Source organism: Globicephala melas, chromosome 6 (assembly GCF_963455315.2).
Source record: "Globicephala melas chromosome 6, mGloMel1.2, whole genome shotgun sequence".
Classification (NCBI taxonomy): domain Eukaryota; kingdom Metazoa; phylum Chordata; class Mammalia; order Artiodactyla; family Delphinidae; genus Globicephala; species Globicephala melas.
Window position 1 is genome coordinate 108,353,621 of NC_083319.1, and position 13,427 is coordinate 108,367,047.

General features: G+C 36.9%; 1 protein-coding gene across 3 annotated transcripts in view; it reads left to right on the forward strand.

Moving 5' to 3' along the window:
• GLRA3 (glycine receptor alpha 3) overlaps positions 1 to 13,427 on the forward strand; it is a 158,557-nt gene that overhangs the window by 105,917 nt on the left and 39,213 nt on the right. For all 3 annotated transcript variants that reach the window (XM_030879257.2, XM_030879258.2, XM_060300055.1), the window contains exon 5: positions 1,397 to 1,479. In XM_030879257.2, coding sequence (XP_030735117.1) covers positions 1,397 to 1,479 — 83 coding nt within the window. The remainder of the gene's footprint in view (positions 1 to 1,396; positions 1,480 to 13,427) is intronic.

A 13,427-nucleotide genomic window follows, 5' to 3' on the forward strand; every position in this document is an offset into this window, starting at 1 on the left:
CACCATTATAACTTTATGTCTATGGGCTACATAAAAATGTCACTTTGGAGAATGGGGTTACATTTAGTGGAGCTGATGGCCATTTTTTTGTTCAAACTTTAAATAGTTTCTTACCAGTGATTTAGTTCAGTCATCTTCGTGTGCATCCTATATAATTTGGGGGAGGAGAAGATGGGGAAGGCTGGGGTTGAGAGAATGTACTAGTAATCCTTAATAACTAATGTTGATTTAGTGTTTACTATGTGTCAAGCACTCAGCTGAGCGTTTTGTATGTATTAACTCATGTATTGGTCACAACATGTCCCCAGAGTAAGTACTATTCTTATCTTCCTTTTGGAGATGTGAAAACTGATATAGAGTGAAATGAAGTGATCTGAGACCATAAACTCTGTGGTCACAGAGTCTATGTGAATGACTCAGCCTAGGTGCCCACTAATATATTGCATTTCAATGGGAAGACTTTCAATAAAAGGGGCTGGCTAGAGAGTTCTCCGGAAAGAACTTCGTTTGAATAAACTTAGGTTTGTTTGGATCTGGGCCTCTTTTTCTCACGTCTGGAAACTGCAAATTCTTGGTAATCCTTGAAGATATCTCAGTAATATACTTTTCGAAGAAAAAGACATTCAAGAGTAGTGAATTATCTGGAATGCCGACATATTAAAGCTTTCTGGAAGGGGGAAAAGTGGGTGGAACGCTGGGGTGGCCATCAGATCATCTCACTTTGTGGGAAGCCACATCAGAAGTTCAATTGTTGAGCATGGAATTGTGTCCCACGTTTTCGAGAGGGCTGTTTCGTGGCCCTGATAAGATCTGGTGAAATGCTCTAATTCCATGACAGGGAAGCCCTCTTTAATACCGAGAATTTTGGAGACCTCCAGATTCTGAGTGTTTTACTCTGGGTGTTCACTGAGAAGTTCTTCAGTGTAGTTACAAAGACGATGAAAATTGTCAGACACACTGCTTCCCTGCACCCAGCCTTTTGCACACTCATACTCCAAACCCTGGATCTCCTTCCCTCCTCAGGAGTGCTGTCCCAGTGATTTGGGAGAAGTGTGTCTTTGGCCTTTGGTATTCGTTTTATAAAACTCACACTCAAATATCTTTTTTAAGGGTCTCAGACACCTCTAGCCCTCTCTGAAGGAAAACATAAATAGATAAATAAATAAACGTGATTGCACGTTTATATATACAGCTTTTCTTTCCCCCCAGACCAGATTGATGTAAAAGAATACCGTTGTTTTGCAGTAAATGACATACCCAAGCTGGAGCAAATTTTATTTGAGTAGATGTTAGTCATTACCAAAGCAACATGGTTTTCCAATTGTACCTTGAACAATAGAATATTAATATGATATTATAAATTTCTTTTAAAATTTATTACTTTGAATTCTTTCAGATTGACATTAACACTCTCCTGTCCAATGGATCTCAAGAATTTTCCAATGGATGTACAGACCTGTACTATGCAACTGGAAAGCTGTAAGTAGGAACAACTTCCTTTTTCTGAATACTTTAAAAAAAGAGAGTAGATGTATATTTGATGAGCTATATAGATAATTTATTTTGTCATTGTTTTTGTCTAACATTTACTAAATGGGCATGTTATCCTCTACATAGTATGGAAAGGAATGATGTCTGTCAGCACATGCACTCTATACTGTGATAAAGAAGTAAATTCAGGACTAGAAATAACAGTTTTTAAGCTTGAAAAACAGCTATTCTCTCTATACAAATCAAAGATAAAAAGGATGATGACCATTAAAGACAAACTACCATTCTTTTTAATGGAGTGTCTGCTGTAGTCCAAGCATTTTGAATATATTATTTCTCATACTCACAACAAAGATGTTGTTATCCCCATGTTTCCACATATGGAAATGGTCACTTTGAGTGATTTTGCCCCAATTTATGGAGGTGGTAACAACAAACCATCTGGCTTCAAAGCTATGCTTACTCTGAACCGTTTTGTTGACCCCTCAGTATTTACTCAGAGAGTACACTGCTGGCTGTGTTGTGTGTTATCTCCGGAGAAAAGACATTTCTCACACTTTATCAGAGATTTATCCAAGCTTATAGGCGTTTCTTTAAATTTCTTCTTTCAAAGTGGATCCGTGTGCATCACGGATTAAATGTTAACACACGAAAACTTAAGGTCCTTCTGTTTTTCTGCACTTATCTATAGAATCAGCCCAAACTTAATTGGTTTTCAGTGTTTAATGCCATACAGAAAGTAAGCATTATGCAATATTTTTCTTATACTATGTTATATCAAGAAAAAAATGTCTGTTTGACATATTCCTTGAGAAAAAATTTGCAGGTGGATCTTCAGACTTGCAGGCCTCAGAGGCCAGGTCTGTAGTGCGGGGGAGCTGCCACTAGATGGCGTGCCTATGTCGTGGGGGGATGCAACCCGCCCTCCACATTTGGTGATTCTTATTAAAGTGAGGAAGTGGAAATACCCGTTTCTCTGATAATATCGCCTTCTTGTTAAATTCAAATGCATTACTTTTATACGTAGTTCTTAAATATTAATCATACTCATGGACAAATTACTAAATTAAATGAAAGGAAAATAAAAATCTAGTTTTAGTTGGGGGAGCTATTTATCAAAAAATGCGGGGTGGTGGTGGGGAGAAAGACAGGATTCCCAGCAGTGTGCATTTCTAACTGTTCCAGGAAGGCATTTTTAAAAATTAATTAATTAATTCGTTTATTTATTTTTGGCTGCATTGAGTCTTCGTTGCTGCGCGCGGGCTTTCTCTAGTTGCCGTGAGCGGGGGCTACTCTTCATCGCGGTGTGTGGGCTTCTCATTGCGGAGGCTTCTCTTGTTGCAGAGTGCGGGATCTAGGCACAGTTGTGGCGCGCAGGCTCAGTAGTTGTGGCTCACGGGCTCAGTAGTTGTGGCGCTTGGGCACTAGAGTGCAGGCTCAGTAGTTGTGGTGCACGGGCTTAGTTGCTCTGCGGCACGTGGAATCTTCCCGTACCAGGACTCAAACCCATATCCCCTGCACTGGCAGGTGGATTCTTAACCACTGTGCCACCAGGGAAGTCCCCAGGAAGGCATTTTGAGGACAGGCTTCTTGGTTGCAAAATTAGGTACATGGGAGAGTAATCGAGAAAAAAAATCGTATGAAAAATAGTCTAAGCCACACTGGTTCCCTAATTACTAAACCAAGGATGCTGGATGTTATCCAATAGTGAGGAGCTATTCAAGATGTAGGAGCAAGAAAATGAGTTGGTCAATATTATGCTCTTAAAGATTCTCTCAGCCAGAGGAACCAAGGTTATTTAAGAAGGTTTCATAATATTCCAACAAAAAGAATAAAAGTAGGGACAAAAAGGAACAATGTGGAAGGTAGGAACAGTACAGGTTGATGCTGTAGAGAAGGCAAAATGTTATCTTTAACTTCTTAGGCTCTTCAGGCTGGGCCTGAAAATTAAACGGAGATAGGATAGATTAACAGAAGAAAAGGATACCCATTTATTTAATGTTAAGTTTTACATAACATGGGATCTGTCATAAGGAGATGACTAGTCAAGGAAGTGACCAAAACTAAATGCTTTTATACCAGGTTGAACAAAGAGAAGCAATTGTGGAAAAGTACCTAGACTGTGTGGGGAAACTAAAGGAAGATGAGAATTATTTTAAAAAGTCTGTGTGTACAGAATTCTCTTGGCTTTGATTCCTGGTACGGGGAGCACGTCTTTCATGTGGGAGTTTTTATCTACAGTTTTCAGGAAGAAAAGGGGAGATTAGAATGGTCTTCTTGCATCTGCTGTTTTTCAGGTGTCTTTAGCTCAAAATAATCCTTCTACTAAAGTGGCATATTTAGGGGGCGCATATTCCACCATTCTTCATTCACTTCAATACAAAGTGGATGCAAAGGCTCTGGGAATGAGTGAGTCAGAGCTAAAGAGCTTTCATAGGTAGAATCGTTTTGGAAATACTGACAGAGAAAGAAAACATCGAATAAGTAAATGTTAAAGGGAATATTGATAAATCCAATCTTAATATATTTAAAGTTCAGGAAATTTAGGTATGAAGCAAAGGGAAGAGTGAGACCTGAAGACATACTATTAACAGCCATCTACAGAGTGGTTCAACCATAACGAAATTTTTAATGGAGAGAATGCACAGATGAAAACAAACACACAAAGAAGAGCCAACGCTTAACAAAGGCCTTCATTTCGAGGTTGTTGGAAGGAATTCCAGTCAAGGGGTTTTCATAGATAGCAAATTAAAATCGCAATCATGCAATCTCAAAAGAGAAGGGGCAGCTGAGGAGATCTGTTTAAGAGCATCAAGTGCTGTGAAATGGTGTTTTTTTTTTTTAAAGTACTTGAAAAAAAGTCATTTTTATTGATGATAAAGACAAATGTGATTAGAATGATGAGGCTCAAAGCTGGATTCCAAGAAGTTTTAAGAAAAAGGGGGAACATGATGAGCAAGTGGTAGCAGTGAGTGAAATCCATAGTTCCATGAATGTTCGTTATTACAGATGAGAGGGTACAGGGCCTAAGGACAGCTGGCTCACTGGACTTCATTAGAATAAGGAAAGCTTCCTGGGCTATTTTGCAGACACACATGCTCATGTAACAAGACCTTTCATCTTCCTGCCTTTCCCAGAACATTTCCAATCAATCAAAAACCCAATGCGGGAAAGCAAAGCCTCTTGTTGCCTCTGCCTTCTTTCTTTCTTTCTTTTTTTTTTTTGCGGTACGCGGGCCTCTCACTGTTGTGGCCTCTCCCATTGCGGAGCACAGGCTCCGGACGCGCAGGCTCAGCGGCCGTGGCTCACAGGCCCAGCCGCTCCGCGGCACGTGGGATCTTCTCGGACTGGGGCACGAACCCGTGTACCCTGTATCGGCAGGCGGACTCTCAACCACTGGGCCACCAGGGAAGCCCCGCCTTATTTCTTAATTTCTTTATCAAGAGTTGGTAGACTGCCTCAAATATCCCTTTCATATTTCAGTCATTAAACACTTCCTGCCCCCTTATTAGAAATTAATTTAGCTAACAATAGAGATACTGTTTGTTAAACTCTTTTAGCAGATGCTAAGAAAATCCTGTCAAAGTAAAAGCTACTGAAGTCAAATTCTTCAAGGTGTTTTTCTTAAACTGTTCTATTTATTTATTAGCATCTTTATTGGACTATAATTGCTTTACAATGTTGTGTTAGTTGCTGCTGTATAACAAAGTAAATCAGCCATAGGCATACATATATTCCCATATCCCCTCCCTCTTGTGTCTCCCTCCCACCCTCCCTATCCCACCCCTCTAGGTGGATACAAAGCACCGAGCAGATCTCCCTGTGCTATGCGGCTGCTTCCCACTAGCTATCTATTTTACATTTCGTAGTGTATATATGTTCATGCCACTCTCTCACTTCGTCCCAGCATACCCTTCCCCCTCCCCATGTCCTCAAGTCCATTCTCTACATCTGCATCTTTGTTCTGTCCTGCCCCTAGTTTCGTCAGAACCGTTTCTCTTTTTTTTAGATTCCATATATATGTGTTAGCATATGGTATTTGTTTTGTTTTTCTCTTTCTGACTTTCTTCTGTAGTCTTTTAACCTATTTTTAAAAAATGACCGAAGATGAAATTTTTTAAAGATGATAATGGAATACATTTGAATGATGTGTTCAAAATCAGCAAATTTGTACTAGAAAATTTGAACAATAGAAAAACAAAGAGGGACATGCTTTAACCTTGACTCACAACTGTCCTCAGGTGTATTAACCCTTTTGGAGTTTGTCTCATGACCCTTTTTCCTTTACTCGTGTGTATGTGTGTATGTGTGATTATGTATATATGTGATTATATGTGACCAAATATGATTCCAGTTCACTTTTAGAACTAAATGTGAATCTATAATTTACTAATAAATCTCAAACTTGTTTTGAACTTAAATGTATGCTCAGCCCACATTTTCTCTTTAAATAAGTATTACTTTTACGATTTCCTCCTGGTATAAAGTATACCTGATGACAGGGGTGACCATATAATTTATCATCAAAATGGGGACACTTAGGAGAATAAATGAAGGGCACCACATGTATTTAAATTTTTATATCTTTGTAATATATATTTATTAACTGACATGATTTTTATATTAGTGGATGAGTATCGTTCTAGGTTTTTAAATATAATCCTTCCTAAATCAAACCAAACTAATTTGGAATCATCTTTAAAGCTGCAATTTTGGTACTAAATTTGAAATTGTTGACACCATTAGTGGATCTTGCTATATAGACTATAATGGTTTTATTAAGAAAATAATCTGTATGCAGTTGAGATAGCGAAAGTACTTGATAATTATAGAGCTTAATTTTACTTTTCTTTGTATTGAAGTGGGTAACTAGTTCAGCCCATATATTTTTACAGATATTGTCTCTGTCTTTGTCTTGAGTACCTTTTATCAAAAAATGTTTTTATAGAACAAAACTCAAATTAGTTGCTTTTATTTAGGAATCTTTTAAAATTCTTCACCTAATTCACACGCTGGAAAATAGGCCTTCTGAATTCCATTGAATTTCAATATAAGTTATCCAATTAAAAACAAGCAGTCCATCAATATAATTTTCTCATAAGTTAAGATATTCCAAAGCACATTTATTAAATAAATAAATAAATATTGTACAGCATTTGAGACTTCAGTGTTCTCCCTTAATATTGTAGGGATTAATCTCAATGTGTACCTGTTTAGAAACATCATATTTATAATTCCTATCTGATAAAAAGTTTCAGACTCTAAAATTTTAGTGCTCCATTCATAACATAATTTGATTAAATATTTCCAACTGATTTTGAACAAATGCAACCGAAATTTAGAGAACCTTTTTACTGAGAGTTCAATACCATTGCAGAATATATAAGTTCATTTTTAAAGTACTTTCTAATGTTCAAATTAAAAAAAAAATTTATCTGATGGCAAACAGTAAATAGAGAAATGTGTTATGCCATGATGAAATGTAATTTTTAATTCAACATCTGCTTTGTCACACAGAGAATTATAGTTCACTTAACTCGACGTTCCTATAAAAATGTAAAATTTAACAACTATCACTTCTCTTCAATTGATGGAATGGAGCAGAGCTTATGGATGTAAAATAAATCATATGTGCATCGTTACTAATTTCAAGAATACTGCATCTCCATAGATTTTTCAATTTAGTAAGAACATAATTTTTAACATGGTGATGAGTTCCAACAAATATTTTATTCAGATCCATCACAAACAAGTGACATTTATTTTCAATGCTGAACTTTTAAAATGAATTTAACAGACTTTACAATAGAATTTACAGTGACATCACATACTTCATCCTCAACACATGTAATTCCAAAAGAATTAGATTTAGAAATCAAACTCATTTAAAATCATTTTAACCAATTTTCTCTTTGAAGGAGGAAATGATACTGAAACAAAACTGCCATCATTTAATTGCTTGCAAATTTCCTGTTATGCGCTTTTCCAAGAAAACCTGAAGTCAAAAAAGAGTGAAATTAATTCAGAAAAATAATCATTCGATCTAAATAAAAATTCAGTTTTCATAGAGTGATACGTAAATGCTCCCCCTGCAAACACACTTATCAAATGATCATATTTGGGCAGTATTCCAAAAATGACTATCTTTTGAAATAGATGCTGATATGTTTTTAGCTCATTTGTGTCTTGTGGCTTTTATGTGGACAGTACTATCCTTGTAGCCCCTTTCGTGAATGGTAAATATAAACAACATTTTGTTCAAGTTGCACCTTCACCATCAACTTTTTGTGTGAAATGGAAATTTGGTGCTTGCTTTTTCAGTAAATATTGAATTCTTTTAGCCATTGCACCTAGGAGAGTTTATTACAAAATATGAGTGTTGCCAAATAATAAAATAAATGTTTGTAGGTTTTAAAGCATTCGGGTTACTTCCTATATGATCCTTAGCAGTACTAAGCTAGTAGTACTAAGCAGTACTCAGCTTTCAGTTACAACTAACATAATTTTCTGTGACACTTAGGCACTTTGACACTTCACACATGTCCCAGGTTTGTACACCAAGTGCCCAGAGCGGGGAACAAAGGTGAAAACTACTGCCACTACTGTGATCAGGAGTTAGCTGCCCTTGAAATGTTAGTTACTGAAGGGGTCTGATAAAGATAGAGGGACCATTGCTGAAGCGGGCTGTTTTACAGGTTTAACCTAATATTTCATAATTATACTATGGGAGAATCTAGAAGTAAAATTGAAGATATACCAAACCAATAATGATGTATTTTCAAACAATGATTAATAATGATACCTAATCTAAAAATGAAGAATCTAGAACAACTGATAAGTCAGAGAGGACATAGGGGAGAAAAAAAAAGGTAATCTAGGGCTGTTTTGGCAAACGAAGATGTATGGTTAGAATTCTTATAACCAACTGACTCCTTTACTAAGAGAAAGGAAGAAAAAGGGAAATCCTGGAAGATTGAATATTTTTTCTCTTAAGACACTAAGCTCTCAAAAAACAACTGAGTCATCGTTTTTAAAAAATAAATTTATTTTATTTATTTATTTTGGCTGCTTTTGTTCGTTGCTGTGCACAGGCTACTCTTCGTTGTGGTGCGCGGGCTTCTCATTGTGGTGGCTTCTGTTGTTACGGAGCACGGGCTCTAGGCACGTGGACTTCAGTAGTTGTGGCATGCGGGCTTAGTAGTTGTGGCTGCTGGGGTCTAGCACTCAGGCTCAGTAGTTGTGGCACACAGGCTTAGTTGCCCTGCGGTATGTGGGATCTTCCCGGACCAGGTCTCAAACCCGTGTCCCCTGCATTGGCAGGCAGATTCTAAACCACTGTGCCATCAGGGAAGTCCCTGAGTCATCTTTAAGTCTACCCCAATCAGATGGGATGGAGGCATCATATTAAGATACAAACAGTTGTAAATAATTGAAAACAAACACCCCTCTATTTTTCACATCTGAGAAGAGTAAATATTTAATTTAATACTGCTACACCTGAATAATTGTTACAGTCTTTCCTCTGGAAGACTTTATCTGATTCTCCTTCTGCTCCTGTACTCCAGCTTAGTTTAGACCCCTTTCTGCACTCACATAGAACTCCGCTTATTCTCTATCAGACTCTTCACAATCTGTTAGTTTATCTGTTTTATTGTCAGCTGCCACTATTCTACGAGCATCTTGACTGGAGCTGGGCAGTTCCAGCCGTTTACCTAAGTACTTATATAGGGTAGGAACTCAACAATTATTTATTAAATTAATGAACTAGTTAAATTAATTCCAGGGCAACATTTCGGTAATAAAATTTTTTCTTGTTGGTAATATTTGAATATTTTTATAGATGAGATTTTTTAAAAATAGAGCTTTTAGAGCAGTTTAAGGTTCACAACAAAAGTGATCAGAAATTGACAATTTCCCTTACACTTCCCTACCCACCCCGCACATGCACATCCTCTGCTAGTGTCAACACCCCACACCAGATTTACAATCCGTGGACCTCCATTAGGGTTCACTCTTGGTGGTGTGCATTCTCTGAGTTTCGACAAATATGTAATGACACGTATTCCATTGTAGTATCGTACAGAATAGTTTCACTGCCCTAAATATCCTCTGTGCTCTGCCTATTCACTTCTTCCTCCCCCAGATCCCTGGTTACCACTGATCATTTTCCTGCCTCCATAGTTTTGCTCTTTCTAGAATGTCATGGAGTTGTAGCCTTTTCAGATTGATTGACTTCTTCCATTTAGTAAGATGCATTTAAGGTTCCTCCATGTTTTCTCATGGCTTGATATCTCATTTCTTTTTAGTGCTGAATACTATTCCATCATCTGGATGTACTGCAGTTTACTTATCCACTTACCTGCTGAAGAATATCTTGGTAGCTTCTAAGTTTTGGCATGTACAAAGCTGCTATAAATTTCTATGTGCAGGTTTTTGTGTAGACATATGTTCGACTCATTTGGTTTTCAACTCCTTTGATTGCTAGATCCTATGGTAAGAATATGTTTAGTTTTATAAGGATCCACCAAACTGTCTTCCGAAGTGGCTGTACCATTTTTTCATTCTCACCAGCAGTGAATTCTTGTTAGTCCACATCCTCTCGTCAGTATTTGGTGTTGTCAGTATTCTGGATTTTGGTCATTCTAATAGGTGTGTTGGTTTCTTGTTGTTTTAATATGAAATTCTCTAATGACATAACAAGAATTTTTTAAAAGATTATAAATTTATATCTCCTGATATCTTATACAAGCCCCCTACCATTTCTTATGTTTAATTAGAGTTTTTAAAAAACTATTTTCTTATCTAATGTCAGAGAAATTGGGAATTTGCATGAGGGCTTTTTTACAGAGGGCTGGAAAAGATCGCAAGGAAAAATTACAATTCTTTCAAATATTGCAAACTTCCACAGCATATTAACTGCATATCTATTGAACCCATTTTTTGGTGCTTCAAACTATGATTCTTTATTTAAATATATATCAGGAGTGTATTTTCTAAGATATTTGCGTGCACAAAATTATACACATTTAAAAAAATTCTGCATACATCCATTGCAAGCTCTCCACTCGCCAAAGTTGATGAGAAGTCCAACATCATAAATTCTTCAGGACGCCCCCTCTTTCGTAGTGTTAGGAAACAGTGTCTGGGTTTATGTGAGTCTTGAACCAAAGTCTGTGAGGCTATTATGGCCATGCTGCCGCTTCTCCACATGGACATCAGTGTCGTTACCAGATGCTGAACATTGGGCTGCGTTCTGCTATGGCCCACTCTCGACTAGCCCCAGAGGTACCACTCAAGAAGTTCAGGCTCCAGAAGCTTTTTCTGCATCTCAAGATTATACCTACGTCTTACTTTCCCGCCCCACAGGTATTCACACTGCTATGGTCCACTTGATGTTCTACACTCCCCTCCCCCCAGTTACAGTGCCGCATGCAATTGGCACAAGTTTTTAATGTTTATACATGCTTAGATAGCTTTCTACACTTTAACTTTGATTCCTTTGATCAGCCTGTCTGTTTCTTTAACAGTAACTAATCCTTTCCTATTATTTTTTTTTTTTTTTTTTTTTTTGCGGTACGCGGACCTCTCACTGTTGTGGCCTCTCCTGTGTGGAGCACAGGCTCCCGACGTGCAGGCTCAGCGGCCATGGCTCATGGGCCCAGCCGCTCCGTGGCATGTGGGATCCTCCCGGACTGGGGCACGAACCCACGTCCCCTGCGTCGTCAGGCGGACTCTCAACCACTGCGCCACCAGGGAAGCCCTCCTATTCTTTTTTTATAGTGTATTTTAATTAGATTTATAAGGCTATATTCAATGATATCATAAAATCAGAGGGCTGGAAAAGACTTTGGAGTTCATCTATTTTAACTAACACAATGATTAAGGGTCTCATAACATTCCTGACAGATCATTTGCTAGCCTCTGCTTGAGGGAAACTTGTTACCTTACCAATTCCACTGTGAAATTCTTTTAGAATATTCTCACTTACACTTATTTAGCTGAAATGTGCCTTCTTGAATTTCCTGTTTGTTACTTTTCTGTCTTCACCTTTCTCTTTCCAAGGTGAAAATTCTCTGATCCTTCCTATAGCTTTTTTTCCTTTATATATTATCTCCCTTGATAATCTCAGATAGTCTATAATTTTAATATCATCCTTAGGTAGGTGACTCTCAAACTTATAACTACAATCCTGATCTCACTTTCAATGTATAGGTCCGTGATTTCAACAATTTTCAACATATAAATCAACATTCAAACTTGTTAGCCATACCTGCGTCTCCTGCTAGCATCTTAAATTCAGTGTACCCCCAAGTAAACCCATCAGATACAAACACACAAGCACATCTTCCTCCTTTCCCTTTATCTATTTCTAATTCAAACAGTCAACCTCCTCATACATGTTACATACTATTTTAGGTACTGGAAAAATATGTCAGTGACTAAAATAGAATAATCTCTGCTTTTATAAAGTTTAAATTCCAGGAGGCTAGATAAAAAATAAACAAAACAAAAACTTGATGACTATATACCATGGCAGGTAAAGAGTAGTTCAAAGGAAAAAAATAAACAGGAAAGGGTAATGTAGACTCATTGGAAGAAAAGTATTTTATAAGATGGTCAGAGAAGGCTACTCTACTGACATGACATGTAAGCAAAGACTGTGGCATAGCTACTTGTCAGTGACTTAGACTTGAAACTTTGAAAAGTTCTTTAACTTCTTATTTTCCCTTAACTATATATTTAATTAATTTCCAATTTTGACAAAATGATCTACTGAAGTATTACCTCTACCTTATATTCCTGAAGAACCATTGAGGAAGAATGAAAATTTTTTCTTTACCTTCTCAAGAATGCAGATAAACCTGTTAAAATTGAATTTATTTTATTGTGTTCAAAACACTTAGCATGAGATCTACCTTCTTAACAGATTTTTAGGCGTACAATACATTATTGTTGAGTGTAGGTATGATGCGATACAGCTGATCTCTAGAACTTATTCATCTTGTTTGACTAAAACTTTATGCTTGTTGAGTATTCTCATTTCCCCATCCCTCAGCCCCTGACAGTCACCATTCCATTCTTTAATTCTATGAATCTGATAATTTAAGATGCCTCATACAGGTGAAGTCATGCCGTATGTGTCTTTCTGTGGCTGGCTTATTTCACACGGCACAATATCCTTGAGCTTCATCCATGGTGCCGCAAAAACTAAAAATAAGACTACCGTGTGATCCAGTAATCCTACTTCTGGGTATTTATCACAAGAATTCAAATGAGGATCTTGAAGAAATACTAGCACTACTGTGTTCATTGTAGCACTGTTCACAGTAGCCAAGATGTGGGAACAAGCTATATGTCCATTGACAGACGAATGGACAAAAAATGTAATATATACATACAGTGGGGTACTATTCAGCCTTTAAAAAGAAGGAAATACTGTAATATGGGGGAAAAAACCCTTAGTTTCTGAAGGTGGTAGTTTCTTAAATCTTGGTTGCAGTGTGAAATTGGAAACCATAGCAATGAACTCTTCTTTTTTTGTTGTTGAAGTATAATTGATTTACAATATGGTGGTAGTTTCAGGTATATAGTAAAATACAGCAAAATAATCTGAAAAAAATATGAATATATAACAATCACTTTACTGTATATTTTTCAATGAACTCTTTATGCTCTTGTAAATTAAAATCTGTTTGTGTCTTGAACGTTAAATGGATCTTTTGCCTATGCATGATTTTTAACATCATGCTTTGATCATTTGGAAAACATTAGCTTAATAACTTATTCAGATATTCTAAACATTGACACATAACATTATACAATATTGAAAAGTCACATCTGTTAATAGCACCACTGAGCTCATCAAAAAATCTTTAAGTATTGGGAAAATAATTTTTCCAAAATTTAATGTTAAATAGAAAGCTCAAAATCTACCA